At 37.4% G+C, this 20442-nt stretch overlaps 1 protein-coding gene across 1 annotated transcript in view; it reads left to right on the top strand.

Annotated features, from left to right (window-relative positions):
- Positions 1-20442, top strand: part of LOC128656482 (dystonin-like) — a 958955-nt gene that overhangs the window by 805622 nt on the left and 132891 nt on the right. Inside the window, 1 exon segment of the mRNA XM_053710402.1 lies at positions 19071-19232. Coding sequence (XP_053566377.1) covers positions 19071-19232 — 162 coding nt within the window.

Below are 20442 nucleotides of genomic sequence, written 5' to 3'. Positions count from 1 at the left end.
AACACTTCAGACACTCCAGTAATGAACCGCACAGTTAGCTTTGCACCAAGAGGGCTCTGCTAAACACATGTCTGGATAGAACTTTGTGACTTATTCATTTGGCAAGTTAAATAGGATACATATTCGCCTGGTTATTGGGTCACTCTTTTTAAATGGCAGTTTCTGACAACATTGATTGCTCCCAGCTGTTAGCAATACCATTTTATTGTCCAGATGGCGTGCTATGAACACAAAGGATAGTTAACAAATTTGAGTGGCACTTTTAATGTGTAGTTTAACACAGCAGATTGACACAATTTTGAAAGTGACTAGAGTATAAAAGGTGTTATCAAAGTGTTTTTATATTTTCTACAAATTACACAGTAAAACAATGTTTCTTTTACCTTGCAGTCTCATGTTTTAGTTTTAAGTGAAACCCGCAATTTGATTTGATTTTTTTTGCTACAAAGTGCATCACTATATTATGTCTATATAATATGATAGTAAGAAAAAAATAATAATTTAAAGGCTATAAAATCATTGTTTAAATAAGCACTATGAAGTGCATTTTAGCCTTTTCTTCATCAGATTATTTGCAACAACTTTGTTTATTTATTTGCATGCCTTTTCATTATTTAAAACACAGATGTTATCTGGCAGCCCATGGCCCACTAGTATTTGTAGCCCCGGGAAAAAACAGAACTAAGAATGTGTTTAATTTTTGTAGCCCCGTGAAAACGGGAAAATATATGTGTGATTTGAGGAGTTCTGGGCAAATAAGAACTTGAAACAGCCCTCTGGAGGGGAGTACAGACGGCAACCTTACCTAAATTTGGTCCGGTGCCACAGGACATTTTTTGATAATATTTTTTTGTTATTTGTGGGTTTCATAGTCATAAATGTATATGTGGCCCTTAAGGCTTCTAAAATATTGGTGTGCAGCCCCTTGGATTAGAGGGTTGGTCATCGCTGACATGACAAGTCAGTTTTAAGAAACATGAATTATACTATGCATTCACCTAATCTACAACTATATAGTCACTAAGTTTTTTTCTTTATAATCGTGTATAATTTAAAAATATTTATCTTTTATTTTTCGTGCCTTTTGTTATGTTCCTCCGCCCCCTGCTAGCTTCCTGCTTTTGTAGTATAATACGTAAGAGCGGTCCCACCCGCTGTAAATGTATTGAGCCGTGCTTGCTCTCGTGCAGACAATTTTTTCGCTCATGCGCAATAATACCTTCTCCACTCAGATACATATTATACAATGATCAAAAAAATGTAATGTGTAATGCTTGATTAGTATCCAATACATTTTATTTTTTTCAATCGTAAATGAGAAATAGTAAAATTTTTATGATATGAATAAACACATGAATAGCATATAATAAAAATATAAAAGCTGCATCTATTACTCTATATGACTCAGTAGTTGCTGAATTCGATTGCCATACACTTGTAACTTTGTCCGATCACTTTTTTTCTGAATGCTGTTACGTCAGTCAAAGGAATTCCCTTTTCATTGAAATGTGCATGCTGCTATCATAAACGCGCCTCTGCACATGGAGGAAATTCTGTGATAGCTGCATGCACACTTCAACCCGGGGGCGTAGACAGAACGGTTTGAGACGCCACTAGGGGACCAATGAATTCAATCTAGCGGTATTTTTTTCATGCGGGTGGAGGAATGCCGAACAAGTTTAACGACTTGAAAGGTACCAAAGTAGGATTTGAAACAAGTTTAGAAAAAATGATTAATGAAAGTTAACTTATTTTTTTAAGTATTTTCATGAAATACATAGCGATTTGGTATAGTTTACTTTCACTTTAATTAGTATTTGTAGTACACAAATGTACTCATATGAATTGTTATACCAGTTGCATAGTTTAAAATGTATGTGAAATTGCACCTTTAAGTATAATTTGGCATATGAAATAGCTATTACTGTAGGGTGACCAGATGTCCCCGATTTTAGGGGACAGTCCCCGGATTGAGGAAATGTCCCTGGCTCCTGTTGAATTGTCCCGGCTCCTGTTGCACTGCAGCCAAGTGCTGGGTGGAAGTGATCGTCCTGATAACTTCACTTCATAAGAGCGCATGGCAGGCAGCGCGCAGGTCAGGAGGGAAGAGCTTGTGTATGTGCATGTGTGTATATGTATGCTTGTGTATGTGCATGTGTGTATATTTATGCTTGTGTGTGTGTGTATATGTATGTTTGTATGTGCATGTGTGTATATTTATGCTTGTGTGTGTGTGTATATGTATGTTTGTATGTGCATGTGTGTATATTTATGCATGTGTGTGTATGTGCATACTTGTGTGTGTGAGAGTGTGTATGTGCATGTGTGTATATATGTATGTGTGTATGTGCATGTGTGTATATATGTATGTGTGTATGTGCATGTGTGTATATATGTATGTTTGTATGTGCATGTGTGTATATATGTATGTGTGTATGTGCATGTGTGTATATATGTGTTTGTATGTGCATGTTTGTATATTTATGCATGTGTGTGTATGTGCATGTGTGTATATGTATGCTTGTGTGTGTGTATATGTATGTGTGTATGTGCATGTGTGTATATATGTATGTGTGTATGTGCATGTGTGTATATATATGCTTGTGTATGTGCATGCGTGTATATATGTATGTTTGTATGTGCGTATATTTATGCATGCATGCGTGTGTATGTGCATGTGAGTATATGTATGCTTGTGTGTGTATGTGCATGTGTGTATATATATGCTTGTGTATGTGCATGTTTGTATATGTATGTTTGTATGTGCATGTGTGTGTATGTGCATGCTTGTGTGTGTGAGAGTGTGTATGTGCATGTGTGTATATATGTATGTGTGTATGTGCATGTGTGTATATATGTATGTTTGTATGTGCATGTGTGTATATATGTATGTGTGTATGTGCGTATATATGTATGTTTGTATGTATGTGCATGTTTGTATATTTATGCATGTGTGTGTATGTGCATGTGTGTATATGTATGCTTGTGTGTGTGTGTATATGTATGTGTGTATGTGCATGTGTGTATATATGTATGTGTGTATGTGCATGTGTGTATATATATATGCTTGTGTATGTGCATGTGTGTATATATGTATGTTTGTATGTGCATGTGTGTATATTTATGCATGCATGCGTGTGTATGTGCATGTGTGTATATGTATGCTTGTGTGTGTGAGAGTGTGTATGTGCATGTGTGTATATATGTATGTGTGTATGTGCATGTGTGTATATATATGCTTGTGTATGTGCATGTTTGTATATGTATGTTTGTATGTGCATGTGTGTATATTTATGCATGTGTGTGTATGTGCATGTGTGTATATGTATGCTTGTGTGTGTGTGTGTATATATGTATGTTTGTATGTGCATGTGTGTATAGTTATGTATGTTTGTGCGCATGTGTATATATGTATGTGTGTGTATGTGCATGTGTATATGTAGGCTTGTGTGTGCATATGTATGCTTGTGCCTGTGTTTATGTGTGTGTATATGTATACTTGTGTGTGTATGTGTGCATATGTATGCTTGTGTGTATATGTATGCGTGTGTGAGAAATAATATAAATATATATATATATATATATATATATATATATATATCATACAATCACTCCATAAACCCATACCAAATACACTGCATATATAATTTGAGGGAAATATGCTAATAAAATTGTTTTTTACCATTTGTCAATAAAAAAAAGGTCCCCGGATTTCATTTTAAAAATCTTGTCACCTTACTGCTAATTGAAACCACAACCAAATTATATGAATTGAGCTAGCAGGGAAAGACAACCTCATTATATTTTTCTGTCTTATTATTTACACAAGTCATCTTACTTTTTACTGTTTATCCAAAAACCAATAATTAGAGAGAACAATTGAAAATTAAGCAGACACCAACTGGGACCCTTGTTTTATCTAAATCCTCTTGTTTACGTGTTTTTCTTTTTTGTGTAACCAGAAATGTTCAGTATAGATGGGAAAACAATAAACAAAATCAGCTATTTCAAATGAGAAAATAAAGGTGAATTAGGTATTTGTAAACAATTTAACCCACCCAGTAGGTAAAATGGATAATTGGGAACACATTAAAGGGTAGAAACTATTAGTGTACACTGTCCCTTTAAGAGAGTTCTAGTGCAGTGCTAGTTGTGTAGTGACTTTGCAAGACAATATCCACTTTCTCCAACATGTTTTATTGAGAGCTGGAGACAGACTATAGTTGTTAGTATATACCTGTTTGAGAAATTAAGTGTCTGTCACTAAGGGGTCGATTTATCAAAGCCTTCGCCAGCCTTTGCCCCCCTATGACTGCAGGTTCTCACAAGAGAACCTGCCGTCCGTATTTATGAAGCAGCGGTCATCAGACTGCTGCTTCTCTAACCTCTTCTCCACCTCTTAGGTGGCAAATTTTAATCTCCCCTGTCTCCCCGACCGGGGAGATTGACAGCTCCTGCCCGCGCTTGATTGGTTGTGTGCGGGCAGGGTGCAGTGTTGCACAAGAGTGAAAAATTGCGTTCTTGTGCAATGCTGAATTCCGGCAGCGGAATTCAGCCCGCCAGAGTCGAGCTGCAGTGGACAGGGGCGCATATGTTTGCCCCTGTCCGCCATAGCTTGATAAACCGACCCCTATGGGTTCCATTTAACAAGCAGCGATAGCTACTTTTGAGCCCCAGCATTTCAGTCATGCTCTGAATGAGCCTGCTGCTACTTAACCTATCCTTGACACACTAGGTGGCAGATTGGAATCATCTCAATCCAATTTGAACGAGATGATTGACAGCCCTCTCTTGCACGCAATTGGCCGAGAGCAAGCAGGGGCGGCATTGCACATTAAGATAATGGTGCAATGTTATCTGCAGGCAGCGTACTTGAGGCTGGGCAACAAGTTTTAAGACCACAAACCTCGTCCACCTGAAATGGAGCCCTAAAACGGATTACCCTGTGGCAACAAAGAGATATAGCTAAAAGGACATTAAAAAGAGATTGTAATATAAAACTTTTATTATTTACATTGTACCTTTTTCTGGTAAAAATTGTGGGCTTTACAATTCCTGTCTCTAGAAAGTAATGTGTACGTCCATATTAGTTGTCCTAGATTTAAAGAACCATTTAATAAAGTGGAATTGCATCATCAAAAAATGCGTAATACAAGGCAATGTCCCAGCACTTTAAATTTTAAATGAGTAGAAGAGTTTTTCTGACAAGTTTCAAAGTTACTTCCATTATTTCATGTCTCACATGACAGCCATCAGCCAATAAAAAAATGCATACATGTATATAATGTGAATCTTGCCCATGCTCAGTAGTAGCTGGTGCCTCAGAAGGTGTGCATATAAAAAGAATATGCATATTTTGATAATGGAAGGAAATTTGTTTATTTTGTTTTTTTATTGCATGATCATTCTGAACAAAGAGAATTTAATTTTAGTGTCCCTTTAAAAACCTGTTCTTATCTCGGTTTCCTACTTGAGGCCAGTTAGTAACAGTTATAAATGAGTTGATCAAGTAATTATCTCACAGGTTTTAAAGGGACAATTGAATGAAGCAAGTATAACCAAAGATGCTGTGGGAACACCCTTCAAGTGGGCTGCGTTCTCTTTCTCCCACCTCCCACTGGGAATTGTATGCTGCCTTTTTTTTAACATAGCTTTTCTAGGTGCAATACTGCAGTATTAAAATTTTCAGTTTGACACAATAGAGTTAAAAGAGCTATTTGTAAATACAGTAATACACTTCAGCTGGTAAAATGGATAATTAGAAACAAATTAAATGAACAATGAATAGAACATGAAATTTCAAGCAACTTTCTAATTTTCAATTTTTCTTTGTTCTCTTGCTATCTTTATTTTAAAAGCAGGAATCTAAATCTTAGCAGCCAGCCCATTTTAGGTTCAGCACCATGAATAGCACTTGCTTATTGGAGGCTTACATTTACCCACCAATAAGCAAGCATAACCCAAGTTCTCAACCAAAAATGGACCAGCACCTATTCATCACATTCCTGCTTTTTAAATAAAGATGTCAAGAGAACAAAGAAAAATTGATAATAGGAGTAAATTAGAAAGTTGCTTAAAATTGCATGCTCTATCTGAATCATGAAAGAAAAAAAATTGGGTTTAGTGTCCCTTTAAGGGGATTCAAAATGTACACACAATCATCCCTTTAAAGTCCCTTTAACATTGCTATATTCCATACAGCCATTGTTTGTATACTTGAGTGGCACTTTTATATCCTAGGTTTCAACATACATATCTACATTAAGGTGTTTCATAAAGATGTACTAATTTGTTACAGCATGTAATGTTATCACTAGCGACACTGCTAAACTCTAACAAATAAGAGCATGTCATGTTTTCACTAAATTAGCTGTTTACCATCTGAATTGAATGCTTCAAAACGTGAGCAAGTGATTAAACCTAGTTGCTTTGGAGCATAAACGGTCACAGTTTCTAACATTTCTACATTGTTGTATGAGAGTTTGCAGAAGGCTCCTCTGCCTCTGCTCTGTTCCACTGACCTCTATATTTCCACTACTCCTGTCTTGGCTCAAGAATGGCCCCAAAGTTAGCGTTGCCACCTCGGCCATGTTTTCCTGGATACTTATGAGTTACACATGCTGCAGGGTAAGCAGGGCGGAACATGTATTGTGCCTCGCTCTGGACATCACATGAATAGTGCTGAGGAACAGCACAATACATGTTCCTCCCTACTTACCCTGCAGTATGTGTATCTCATAAGTATCCAGGAAAACAAAGAATACTAAGAGCATGAAGCAAATTTGAAAAGCTGTTTAACCCTTTAAGGACACAGCTTTCAGTTTGCTCAATTGTTTTATGATGGAAAAATTCTGTCATATGTCCTTAAGAGGTTAAAATTGCATGCTCTATCTGAATCATGAAAGAAAAATGTTAGGTTTCATGTCCCTTTCAATCATTTTTGCATTTTTTGCTGTAAAAATGCTTCCTTTAAAATTGATCAATTTAAAAAAACAAACAAAAAAACAAAAACAAAAAAAATATTTGTTATAATGTTCCTTTGTGCATATGAGCTGATAATTCAGTACTCGTTTTCTTACACATATTTTGTTCCTGTGACTCGAGTGCTGGTCACAAATGGAATACAGATTGACATTGGCATAAGCCAGTGATGGTGATCCTGGCCCTCCAGTTGTTTCAGAACTACATTTTCCATGATTCTCAACTGGACTGTAGAGGGCCTAAGCATCATGGGAAATGTAGTTCTGAAACATCTGGGATGCCAAGGTTTGCCATCACTAGCATAAGCCATTCATCTTTATTCCCTTAAAATCTTGTATTTGTAAAGAATAAAAGGTCACTGAACTGCTGTTTTTTTCTTTTCTTTAATTCACTATTATCATTGCATTATATGCAGTACAAGCGTCGGTTTTTAAAGGAACGCTCAAGTCACAATTAAACTTTTATGATTCAGATAGAGCAAGAAATTTTAAACTTTCCAATTTACTTCCATTAACACAATGTGCAGTCTTTTTAAGTTACCAGCTCCTACTGAGCATGTGCAAAAATTCACAAAATGTATGTATATGCATTTGTGATTGGCTGATGGCTGTCACATGATATAGGAGGAGTGGAAATAGATATGTCTGAAATTTGTCAGAAAAAAAACTACTAGTCATTTGAAGTTCAGACTAAGCGCTATTGCATTGTCTTTTTATCATGCATTTGTTGATTATGCAAATCTACTGTATTTACTGGTCATTTAAATGGCCAGTAAACACCCTGAGATTGTTATATATAATGCTTAATATTAAAATAACTTTGCAATATATTTTGCTCCCTTTCCTGCAATTTAGATGTCTGGATTTTGTTGGAATAGCTATGATAAGGTGTCCTGATAACATATTGGTAATCAGTGCTTTTCGTGTAATCTGTGTTGCCAGTACAGGCCTTATTTTATAATTACTTAGCATCCCGTCAGTGCCTTTCCTGTGACCTACAATGTGTTAATGTTCCACGTTTTGCTGACCACAATCTTTTAGAAAAGCTTATAAAATTATTTATCTGCAAAAAATTCCCATAGACTTTAATGGGGAATTTTGGAGAAAAATCATTAGATAAACACGTCTAAAGGTTTGTAATTAACCTTTATATGAGGTAAATTGCTCTCTGCTGTGTGACACTGAATTGCTTTATTGCACTGGTTTTCAAACCTGTCCTCGGGCCTCCCTAACAGGCCAGATTTTCAAGATTACCTTGGATGAGAGCAGGTAAAATAACCGTTTAGTCATCAGCTGATTATTTCACCTGTGCTCTAGTTCAGATATCCTCAAAATCTGACCTGTTAGTGAGGCCTGAAGACTCCTAATCGTTTCTTACATCTCTTGCTCCCTCCTGATATCACTGTATATTTCATCACACTCGTTATACATAAACTTAGTCTTGCCATTGGTGCTGCTAGTAATACAATACACAACAATAAACACTGTCACCAGCAGAACATTTGGAGCAGCTGGTAGATATAAAGTAATCCTAACTTGCCAGGGGGCTAACAGGGTTTAGGGCACTTCTGAAGACTAGGACAAAGCATCTCCAAAATCCTGAACCCGATAAAGATGTGTGTGATTTCAGTAAGCTGTGCCTCTTGTATAAAGGCATGGTAATATGAATGAGCCTATCCTGTGCTACAGTAATGGGATTATATGCTCACAATTAGGAAAGATTTTATATGATTAACACTTGCACTGACCTTTTTCTTTGAGTCACAATACAACTCCACCCTATTTAAATCTAAAATAAATAATGTGTTTGAAACATATCCAAATCTTAATGTTTGCTGCAATCAAGAAAATAGTTTGTATCTTTCACAGTAACAATTATCTGCTTATCTCCTGTGTACAGGACAGGGCTGTGGTTAGGCTCCGTGCACTCTACTTGGGGTAATTAACCTCTAGAGTCTGACTACCAAAAGAGCTGTACCACATTGGCATACAATGGCTTTCATCCCTCTCTAGCAGTTAATGGGTTAACAATATATAATTTGTATCATAATTGGACACATGCGATTTATTTATTATGCAGGGTTGTTATTATTATCAGTTATTTTGTGTTGTAAATAAAACATTAACTAATTATAAAAGATATCCATAAGTAATATCAGTGCAGTGAGCAAGGTAAATGTAAAGACCAGCATGTCAGTAATTTTAAAGGACATAAAGTCAAAATTAAAGGGCATCAAACCCATTTTTTTCATGATTCAGATAGAGCCTACTCTGCAGACAGTTTTAATCAACTTAACATTTGACTTCTATTATCAAACACACCTCATTCTCTTGTTATTCTTTGAGAAAGAGCAGCAATGCATTATTGGGAGCTAGCTGAACAATCTGGTAAACCAGTTAGAAGAATAATATATGTGCAGACACCAATCAGTAGCTAGCTTCCAGTAGGTAAGCCTATCTAGGTATGCTTTTCAACAAAAGACAATGAGATAATAGAAGTAAATTGGAAAGGTGTTTAAAATTGCATGCTCTATCTGAATCATCACCTCTTTGTAGTGGTTAAACACATAGTTGTATGCAAGCATTAGTGCAATAACATTGTCGGTTTGCACTTTGATGTGCCTTTAACATTGGCTTGCAGATTTTAGGATATAGTTCCTAATTTGTATCTTTTGCAGGTATAGATAATCTAAATGAATAAAACATTATAGGGATAATATACAACTTTAATGATTCAGAGAGAGCATGCAATTTTAACAACGTTTCAACTTACTTTTATTATCAAGTTTTGCTTTGTTCTTTTATTATCCTCTGTTGAAATGTCATCTCCTGAGCTGCAGTGCATTACTGGGAGCTAGCTGAGCACATTAGTTAAGTCAGCCACAAGAGACATATAAGGGCAGCCACCAATCCCCAACTGGCTGCCTGTAGTGAACTGCTGCTCCTGAACCTTCCTAGCTATACTCTTCAAAAAAGGATGCCAAGAGAACAAAGTACATTTGGTAAAAGTAGTAAATTGGAAAGTAGTGTCCCTTTAAAGCAAATGCTAGACATATTAAAGTATTCAAAGCATAGGTTAGTCAGAGCATATTATGCAGATATGTGTTATTGTTTTTTTTAACTCATACTAATTATAAATAGCTGTTAGTCTTTAATATAAAAGGAATTGCCATGTTGCAACTTTACCTACAGAGAACCTGTTATCCTCTGCCGGCTATAAATGATTTACTAAGAGTAACAATCTCAGTATAAACACACGGTGCATATGTAATTGGCATTTTTATATCATTTAGGTTATTTTACAGCCACTCATTTACAATAATAAACACATATTCTGATTAGTATATTTAAGTTCTGTATAAGTGCATAGTATAAAGTGATTTGAGACACATTTTAAATGCTAATTAAACCAGGAAATCATTGTGTAATAGAGACATTTAAACACCTTGAGCTAAAGCGTTTTATATTGTAATTATATACAGTAAAATAACAGCAATATACTTTAATGATTCATTTTGTCTCCATTTCCAGTCATTTCATTCTGAAAATTGTGGGTTTTACAATTTGTGTTAAAAGCAGAAGTGCAGACTCCAGATGACTCCAGCCAAAATTGGAATCCACATGGAGGCATTTGAGTTTTGAATAGAAGCATTTTTGTAATATATATTTATTAGCAAAAATACTTCTAATACAAGCTATAGCTGTTTCAAATGTGTATTTAAAGGGACAGTCTACACCAGAAGTTTTTTTGTTTTAAAAGATAGATAATCCCTTTATTACCCATTCCCCAGTTTTGCATAAACCAGACAGTTATATTAATACACTTTTAACCTCTGTGATTACCTTGTATCTAAGCATCTTCTGACAGCCCCCTGATCACATGACTTTTTATTTATTATCTAATGACTTGCAGTGTCTGCCACAAGCCATGGGTGTTAGAACAATGTTATCTATATGGTTCACATGAACTAGCACTCCCCTGCTGCTAAAAAAGCAAATAAAAAAGCATGTGATAAGAGGCTGTCTTTAATGGCTTAGAAACAGGCAGACATTTAGAGGTTTAGATATTATAATGCATATTAATATAACAATGTTAGTTGTGCAAAGCTGGGGGATGGGTAGTAAAGGCATTATCTATTTTATTAAACAATAATAATTTTAGTGTTGACTGTCCCTTTAAGTATGCACCGTGCACCAGCATTTTAAACACAGCACTTGCTCAGAGAGCCTAAGGTGCTTGTACCATCTGGTAATGGCTCAATTTGTTAATTGCTGACATGATACCAACCCCACTGGCGCTCTGAGAATCTGCAGCATTTAAAATGCTGGTGCACTGAGAATATCTAGTTATGCTTCACATGCACCTGCAGAGAAAAATGTTATCACTAAAACAGTAATAACTTTTACTAGAAGCATTTTTGCCAATACAGATTGCAAATATATTTCTATTCAAATAATGTCCCTTTAACACAGCTACATTCCGCACAGCCAATGGTTGCACACTATAGTGACCCATGTGTAACCTTCTCTAATAGGCTGCAGCAGAAAAGGACCTAGATTATGGTGGTGCTTTATAGTGACTAAAACTTTACATTTATTTTTAATATTTAAACAACTAATATAACTTTATAAACATACATCTGTACTTTATTCTCATGCTATTTTTTGCTCTGAATACATAATTCTCTCTAGCATTTATTTAGCATTTATTGTCCCTTTATGTGAAGTAAACATATACAAAAAAATAAACATATAAAAGCTATAAGGATAATCAAGGCCCAAATGGGTTTTTAAAAGGTCAAAGCTGTAAAATTCAAAAAAATATTTTAAAAAAATGCCCAAAAAGTATTTTCTGATTGGCTGGAATAAAGCTATCAAATTCTCACAATGCTAAGTACTGGTGAAGTCTACACAGTGCAAAGCTGCAGGGTAAAACACACAGTATCTTGGATTCCTAATGGATTGGATTTGCCTCAAATGTTAAAACCCCATGAAAAGCAATGCATAGCACTCCACATAGCTCTTCCAATGGACAATTCCTAAAATCATGTGTGTGATTGTGCTCTGGGCATTACAGTGCCACATGTCAATAAGATACATTTTATCACTAGGTTATTTATAGCAAACATGGTATAAACGTTTTGCACATGGTGCACAATGCACTTGGTACTAATGAAACACTTTGGTTGTTGAGATCTACTTGTTAATTTATGGAATACATTAATTCTGCACATTTTTTAGACCATGCAAGTTATGGCGTGCACACAGCTATACCTAGTCCGCACAAAATACCTAGTCCGTTAGATGTTATAGTTTTTGCATGACTTGTAGAGATGGCTTTTAAACCACAGGGATGTGTATGTTTCTAATATTCGGCTGTGTTTCAAAAGATTCAGAAAAATCCTGCTCGTCTTGGAGAGTAAGAGATAAACAGTCCTACTGTGCCTGTCGTAAACCTGAATTTGAACAGCAATAAATAAGAACAAAAGCAATTCTTTGCTACCACGTGTATTTTTCATATAAGCTATAGTGTTTGAACTTGACATTTAATCTGGTCTTTGTCTTTAACACTCTGTTTTATTAAAGTAACTTTAAATCTTCTTGCAACTAACGCTGGGGCCCGCTTTTCACTAACCCAGCATTACAATGGTGTCTTGTACCTCATAAATATAAATATATATTTACAAAGAGAAAAGTGCTCTACCAGGAATGAACAACAGCTCATCAGCTAGTTCTATGGCAATTTACCACCCAGGAGCAGCCTCTTTTAGACCAGTGTGCTTTTCACAGAGGAAAACTTTCCTGAAGTATATCAGTCTGATCCCGCCATAGGAGGCTGAAATGATTGTCTGGGGTTGTCATGTTCCTTGTTCAGAGGAGAATTGCCTGGTATTTCGGGGCTGGACTGACCTTACTTGGCGGGATCAGACTGATATACTTCAGGAAAGTTATCCTCTGTGAAAAGCACACTGGTCTAAAAGAGGCTGCTCCTGGGTGGTAAATCGCCATAGAACAAGCTGATCAGCTATTGTTCGTTCCTGGTAGAGCGCTTCTCTCTTTGTATGCAAATTAATATGACCCTGGGGAGGTCTCCCTATGGGTGATGGGGGAAACCAGATGTGGACTCCTTGCCCAGTGTGCTTAGAGGAATGTGGCTGTATCTCACTGACGAGCCCATAGGAGGCCAAAACGATCGTCTGGAGTTGTCATGTTCCTTGTTTAGAGGAGAATTGCCTGTTATTTCGGGGTTGGACTGACCTTACTTGGCAGGATCAGACTGATATACTTCAGGAAAGTTTTACTCTGTGAAAAGCACAACTGGTCTAAAAGAGGCTGCTCCTGGGTGGTAAATCGCCATAGAACTATATAATAGAGCACTTCTCTCTTTGTATGCAAATTAATATGACCCTGGGGAGGTCTCCCTATGGGTGATGGGGGAAACCAGATGTGGACTCCTTGCCCAGTGTGCTTAGAGGAATGTGGCTGTATCTCACTGACGAGCCCATAGGAGGCCAAAACGATCGTCTGGAGTTGTCATGTTCTTTGTTTAGAGGAGAATTGCCTGTTATTTCGGGGTTGGACTGACCTTACTTGGCAGGATCAGACTGATATACTTCAGGAAAGTTTTACTCTGTGAAAAGCACAACTGGTCTAAAAGAGGCTGCTCCTGGGTGGTAAATCGCCATAGAACTATATAATAGAGCACTTCTCTCTTTGTATGCAAATTAATATGACCCTGGGGAGGTCTCCCTATGGGTGATGGGGGAAACCAGATGTGGACTCCTTGCCCAGTGTGCTTAGAGGAATGTGGCTGTATCTCACTGACGAGCCCATAGGAGGCCAAAACGATCGTCTGGAGTTGTCATGTTCTTTGTTTAGAGGAGAATTGCCTGTTATTTCGGGGTTGGACTGACCTTACTTGGCAGGATCAGACTGATATACTTCAGGAAAGTTTTACTCTGTGAAAAGCACAACTGGTCTAAAAGAGGCTGCTCCTGGGTGGTAAATCGCCATAGAACTATATAATAGAGCACTTCTCTCTTTGTATGCAAATTAATATGACCCTGGGGAGGTCTCCCTATGGGTGATGGGGGAAACCAGATGTGGACTCCTTGCCCAGTGTGCTTAGAGGAATGTGGCTGTATCTCACTGACGAGCCCATAGGAGGCCGAAACGATCGTCTGGAGTTGTCATGTTCCTTGTTTAGAGAAGAATTGCCTGGTATTTCGGGGTTGGACTGACCTTACTTGACGGGATCAGACTGATATACTTTTTAGTTTTACTCTGTGAAAAGCACAACTGGTCTAAAAGAGGTTGCTCCTGGGTGGTAAATCGCCACAGAACTATATAATAGAGCGCTTCTCTCTTTGTATGCTATATATATATATATATATATATATATATATATATATATATATATATATATATATATATATATAGATATAGATAGATAGATAAAAACACATTGAGATTGTTATATAAAATGTTTAGTTATGCATAATGAAATAACTTTGCAATGTTTTCATTATTTATTCTGCCCCATTTTAATTTAATTTTGCTCTCAAAATTGAGGAATATCTAATTCTCAAAACTTGAAACACAACTGATAACTGTAGAACAATGCATTTTATTCTAACTGTATGACAGTGGCCTAGCCTTGTTGTCTGTACTCTAAAGCCTAGATTGGCTCCTCTGACTATGGAGAATGGCGGGTATAGTTTGGCTATTGAAAAATAATTGCAGTTATATAATATGTTATTATGTTTTAAATATGTTACTCTGTAACAACACAACAGAAATGTCTTGCAATTACAAGGTGTTTACTGCCCCTTTGAGCACTGCCTTGCAAAATAAATTTTTTAAAAGCATTAAAAACTGTAATATTATTAGCAAAATTTGCATTGTTTCCAGCCCAGTAATATACACAACAAAATGTATATCTATTTTTCTCTTCCCAGTTAGAGACAGTTATGAATGAGTTTGTGCAATGATCAAGCAATCACTGTGTAGAATGTTATACTTTTAGGATTCTGGCTTCTGTAAGCTCATATCCAGCGTCTCTAGGGGGAGTGGAAAAAATGTTCAGTTGGAAAAATAAATCATGCAATGGAAAAAAATTGTAATGTCCTTTTAGACCCTTTCAGTGCCTACTGGATAATGGTGGTGTGATGTGACTGCTCTCTAGGTCTTACCATGGACCAGTACTATACACCAATTCACTGTAACATGCATACAAAGCTTATCTTATGTGGTCCTCTAAAATTATATATATACATCCAACAGTTAGTTAATGCATTATTAGCCATTTCCTAGTTGTTCTGTCCCGTGGCAATAACCAATAGTCCTCTGTATGTTCTACCTGTATCACCACCTCTATAAGGTCTACCTGCACCTCCTCTTCTGTATGTTCAATCTGCACCACCTCCTCTGTTTGTTCTGACTGCATTACCTCCTCTATAAGTTCTACCTGCACCACCTCCTCTGTATGTTCTACCTGCACCGCCTCCTCTGTTTGTTCTACCTGCACTTCCTCCTCTGTATGTTCTACCCGCACCGCCTCCTCTGTTTGTTCTAACTGCATTACCTCCTCTATAAGTTCTACCTGCACCTACTCTTCTGTATGTTCTATCAGCACCCCCTCCTCTTCTGTATGTTCTATCAGCACCACCTCCTCTGTTTGTTCTACCCGCACCACCTCCTCTATTCTACCTGCATCTGCTCCTCTGTAAGTTCTACCCGCATCTGCTCTTCTGTTCCACCTGCACCACCTCCGCTGTATGTTCCACCCGCACTGCCTCTGTTCTACTCGCATCTGCTCCTCTGTTCTACCTGCACCACCTCCGCTGTATGTTCTACCCGCACCGCCTCTTTTCTACCTGCATCTGCTCCTCTGTTCTACCTGCACCACCTCCTCTGTTCTACCCACATCTGCTATGATATTCTACATGCTTATCCTCCTCTGCTCAATCCGCAACACCTCCTCTGTTCTACCCGCACCACCTCCTCTGTTCTACCCGCACCACCTCCTCTGTACTTCCCCCACCACCTCCTCTGTACTTCCCGCACCACCTCTGATGTTCTACGCGCCCCATCTCTTCTGTTCTACCCGCATCACTTCCTCTGTTCTACCTGGACCACCTCCTCTGTACTTCCCGTACCACCTCCTCTGTTCTACACGCATCACTTCCTCCGTTCTACCTGCTCCACCTCCACTGTTCTACCCGCACCACCTCTGATCTTTTACCCGCCCCATCTCCACTGTTCTACCCGCATCACTTCCACTGTTCTACCTGCACCACCTCCTCTGTACTTCCCGCACCACCTCCTCTGTTCTACCTGCATCACTTCCTCCATTCTACCTGCACCACCTCCACTGTACTACCCGCACCACCTCTGATCTTCTACCCGTCCCATCTCCACTGTTCTACCTGCACCACCTCCACTGTTCTACCTGCATCACCTCCTCTGTATGTTCTACCTGCACCACCTCCGATGTTCTACCCGCATCACTTCCTCTGTTCTACCTGCACCACCTCCTCTGTTCTACCCACATCTGCTATGATATTCTACATGCTTATCCTCCTCTGCTCAATCCGCACCACCTCCTCTGTTCTACCCGCACCACCTCCTCTGTACTTCCCCCACCACCTCCTCTGTACTTCCCGCACCACCTCTGATGTTCTACGCGCCCCATCTCTTCTGTTCTACCCGCCCCATCTCCTCGGTTCTACCCGCATCACTTCCTCTGTTCTACCTGGACCACCTCCTCTGTACTTCCCGTACCACCTCCTCTGTTCTACACGCATCACTTCCTCCGTTCTACCTGCTCCACCTCCACTGTTCTACCCGCACCACCTCTGATCTTCTATCCGTCCCATCTCCACTGTTCTACCCGCATCACTTCCTCTGTTCTACCTGCACCACCTACTCTGTACTTCCCACACCACCTCCTCTGTTCTACCCGCACTACCTCCGATGTTCTACCCGCACCACCTCTACTATTTTACCTGCATCACCTCCTCTGTATGTTCTACCTGCACCACCTCCGATGTTCTACCCGCATCACTTCCTCTGTTCTACCTGCACCACCTCCTCTGTACTTCCCGCACCACCTCCTGTGTTCTACCTGCACCACCTCCTCTGTTCTACCCGCACTACCTCTGATGTTCTTCCCGCACTACCTCTAATGTTCTACCTGCACCACCTCTTCTATTTTACCTGCATCACCTTCTCTGTATGTTATACCCGCACCACCTACTCTGTTTTGCAAGCTAAGCTATGATTTGTACTATTTGTTACACATTGCATGTTCATTAACATCATTTAGTAATTTTTTTTCTCATCATCACCTTGTCCAGGGCTGCAGACATTACTGACACTTTATAAGTAAACTGTAACATTAGCAGTATTTAATGCTACAGATACTGATGTAAACCTTAAACTGAAGGTTATGTAGACTGAAGAAAAGAAATTCAGTCCAACTGACTAGTACAGATCATTGTGAACGGATGTTCTTCTATGAAGTCTATTATTATTTTAATAACTAATTTGAAAATAAATAAATAATAGTCTTATATGCTTCCTTGTTGAGCCCAAAAAACTAATATATTGTATAAACATATTTAGCATTGCTGGCATACTTGTCAAGGGCAGGCAAGTCATTTATGCCTTATTCTAATGTTTTCATAAACAGAATATATTTATTATGCAATTTAAGATTAACCTCTTAGCTTGTGTGTATATATATATATATATGTGTGTGTGTGTGTGCTTGTATGCATAAATTATATATATATATATATATATATATATACACAGTATGTGTGTTTGTATGTATACATTCTCTCTCTCTCTCTCTCTCTCTTTTTCACTCTCTCTCTCTTTTTCTCTCTCTTTCTCTCTCTTTTTCGCTCTCTCTCTCTCTCTCTCTCTCTTTTTCTCTCTCTTCTCTCTCTTTTTCTCTCTCTTCTCTCTCTTTTTCTCTCTATCTCTTCTATCTCCTTTCTCTCTCTCTCTCTCTCTCTCTCTCTCTCTCTCTCTCCCTATATATATATATATATATATATATATATATATATATATATATATATATATATATAAAATAGAAAAATAAGATCCAGCACTCACTCTTGTATAAACAGCTGTCGGGTGCATCACAAATCCTCCTAATGTAACAAATTCAATCCGGAAGGCACTCTTGATTAAATACACTTTAATCAAGTGGTAAACGTTTTCGGGGTCACCTCCGTCCTCACTTGATTAAAGTGTATTTTTACAACGGAAAAGTGCCTTCCGGTTTGAAGTTGTCATATATATATATATATATATATATATATATATATATATATATATATATATATATATATATATATGTGTGTGTGCTCTTGCATGCATAAATAATATTATATGTGTGTGTGTTATTATGGACGGTGACCGAAAACTTGAAGTGTGAAATAAATGTGTAAAACGTGCACTACAAATGTGGTATAATAAATAAATTGGGTGAAAAAGCAGAGTGTATTTGATTCTTTAAAGATTGAACAATTTTGGCCAGTTGTAAAAAAATCCAACATTTCTGAAATAAATAGAGGATGTAAAACTCAAACTTAATTCCTGCTTAAAATTTATGCGTAAGCAAAATCTGCACCAATTATACAACAAACTGATCATGTTAGTGAACAAAATACTTATATACAGATGTTGATTCAGGGGAATGTATTCTAATAGAATTTTATGTATTATAAATTGTTATAGAAAAATTCTTAAAGCAGGTGCTATACAAAGCAAGCGATGTGAAGACTGTGTGATGTAAGGGCAGTTAGTGAAAAATACTTTCTCCTGTATTCATTGTGAGGCCTTGAGGGCGGCCCTGCATCAATACTCAGTGCTCTCTTATACTATTAGAAATAAGTTTACACTTCTGTAACTATGAGGAATAAGTTAACCCCATATTGTCATGAAAAAGGTCATATGAGGTTGATTATTTCCTGTAATTACAATAGTAAGACAAGTAAATAATATATTAGTGTTTTTGTTTGCTTCATTGTGTGCATTAGATGATTTTACTAATGACCATTATTTCACATCCAGATGTTCCAGAAAGAAGAGATTGAACCATTGCAAGTCCGTCTACAAGAGGTAAACTGGATCGGCCAAGGACTTATTCAAAGCGCTGCTAAAAACACAAGCACTCAAGGTTTGGAGCTTGACCTTGAGGAAGTTAACACACGATGGAACACTCTAAACAAAAAGGTAACTGTGACATGGCTTGTGTTAAGTCTCAGACAGCTTTGTCCTTCCTTATGACTGTGTACTAAATATCTCTTTTCAAGTCTGGACCTTTTTTTTTTTTACTTTTATACTGAACTTGTTGAAACATCCAATCTTCCTGTGTGGCCTGCTATAGTGTGCTACTATAGCTACAGAGTTTTAGGGTTAGGCCATTTGTACTGCTGTTGTGATCTACATCATTTGTTAAATTATACAGGCATGTGTTTGTTTTTGTTTAATGTTTACATATGTTATGGTTAAGCTGCAGTATGGTCTTCTCCCAGCTTTATTATGACTACACGTCTGCAGCTTTGGATGCAGGTGGTGCTTGGTTAAACCCTAAATTAAATAATTTATTAAAATCCTATAACAGGATAAATTAGCATGCACATAGGGAAGGCACATATACTGGTAAACATAGGATATATATGCTAAATAGTTCAATTGTGCACTTCTAAATAAATTAATTGTTAAAGTTACTTAACAGTGTGAGCATTCTATAGTGTTTGAAAAAAGTAAATTGCAGAGCAGCGATGCACAACTGGTGAATACATCTGGTGAGTCAATGACAAATTCTAGTGACCACCAGCTACCTTCTAGTACTGCTGCTGCAAAGCATACCTAGGTATGTTTTTAAAAGAGACTATCTGAAGCATGAAAGTTTAATTTTGATTTTCATATCCCTTTAAATTCTAAATTGAATTCTAAATATAATGTTATAACTGCCTGTGCTTTAAAGTCTAAATACAACTAAACCTCAAAATATTAAAGGGACATTCACCCAAAAATTTGCCCCCCTTTAAATTGTTCCCAATGATTCATTTTACCTGCTGAAGTGTTTTAAATGGTTTACAAGTAGCTCCTTTACCCCTATTTTGGCATTTGAAATAACTGATTTAGCCTGTGGTATCCCAACATATACTGAAAGTTTCTATACTGGAGTATATTCTATTGAATAGCCTAAGTAAACAAAGCCAGCAGAAGAGATTACACTCTGTGGGGGGGCATGATAGTTAAGTAATAAAATAATAATTTTCCATTGTTCTCTCTAAGTATTGAGCTTTGGTTTTCTAGACAGATATAAGATAAGAAAGCAAGTCTGTGTACATAAAGTGATAACCTAATGAGATCTGATATTACCTAAAGCTCAACCCATTGTAATAGGCTGTGGTTTAAAAGCACAAAACCAGCT

This window comes from Bombina bombina, chromosome 4 (genome assembly GCF_027579735.1).
Source record: "Bombina bombina isolate aBomBom1 chromosome 4, aBomBom1.pri, whole genome shotgun sequence".
Taxonomy (NCBI): domain Eukaryota; kingdom Metazoa; phylum Chordata; class Amphibia; order Anura; family Bombinatoridae; genus Bombina; species Bombina bombina.
The sequence above is the reverse complement of the archived record's forward strand: the minus strand, read 5'-3'. Positions and strand labels throughout refer to the sequence as shown.